The following is a 554-nucleotide window of genomic DNA, read 5'->3' as shown; positions in this document are numbered from 1 at the left end:
CGCCGGGCCTGCCCCCAGGGGGCGGGGACGGCTGCTGCCATAGCAGGGGAAACAGAGGCACAGGGTCGGGGGATCCTTGACATACTGTGCCCCCCTCAGGGTACATCCCTAGTTACCTGGACAAAGATGAACAGTGCGTGGTGTGCGGGGACAAAGCCACCGGCTACCACTATCGCTGCATCACCTGTGAGGGCTGCAAGGTGAGTGGGCAGGGAGCGGCGGGAAGGGCAGGAAGCTGGGTGGGTTTACTGGGGTCACCGTATTGTTTGTGTGTGTGTGCTCCTTGTCCCCAGGGCTTTTTTCGTCGGACCATCCAGAAGAACCTACACCCCACGTACTCCTGCAAGTACGATGGCTGCTGCGTCATCGACAAGATCACCCGCAACCAGTGCCAGCTCTGCCGCTTCAAGAAGTGCATCTCCGTGGGCATGGCCATGGACCGTGAGTGTGAGGGGCACAGGCGGGGACACACATAGAATCACACACTGGTTTGGGTTGGAAAGGACATTAAGATCATCAAGTTCCAACTCCCTGCCATAGGCAGGGAAACCTTT

General features: G+C 58.8%; 1 protein-coding gene across 1 annotated transcript in view; it reads left to right on the top strand.

Annotated features, from left to right (window-relative positions):
* Window positions 1-86: 86 nt before the first annotated feature.
* The window catches only part of LOC104408361 (thyroid hormone receptor alpha), a gene marked incomplete at both ends in the record, with an annotated part of 2,848 nt that continues 2,380 nt past the window's right edge, over window positions 87-554 (top strand). Inside the window, 2 exons of the mRNA XM_010017941.1 lie at window positions 87-200; window positions 294-441. Of these exons, the coding sequence (XP_010016243.1) occupies window positions 87-200; window positions 294-441 (262 nt within the window). The remainder of the gene's footprint in view (window positions 201-293; window positions 442-554) is intronic.

The sequence above is a fragment of the Nestor notabilis genome, unplaced genomic scaffold (assembly GCF_000696875.1).
Source record: "Nestor notabilis isolate BGI_N333 unplaced genomic scaffold, ASM69687v1 scaffold29677, whole genome shotgun sequence".
NCBI classification, from domain to species: domain Eukaryota; kingdom Metazoa; phylum Chordata; class Aves; order Psittaciformes; family Psittacidae; genus Nestor; species Nestor notabilis.
This window is presented reverse-complemented; position numbering and strand designations above follow the sequence as displayed.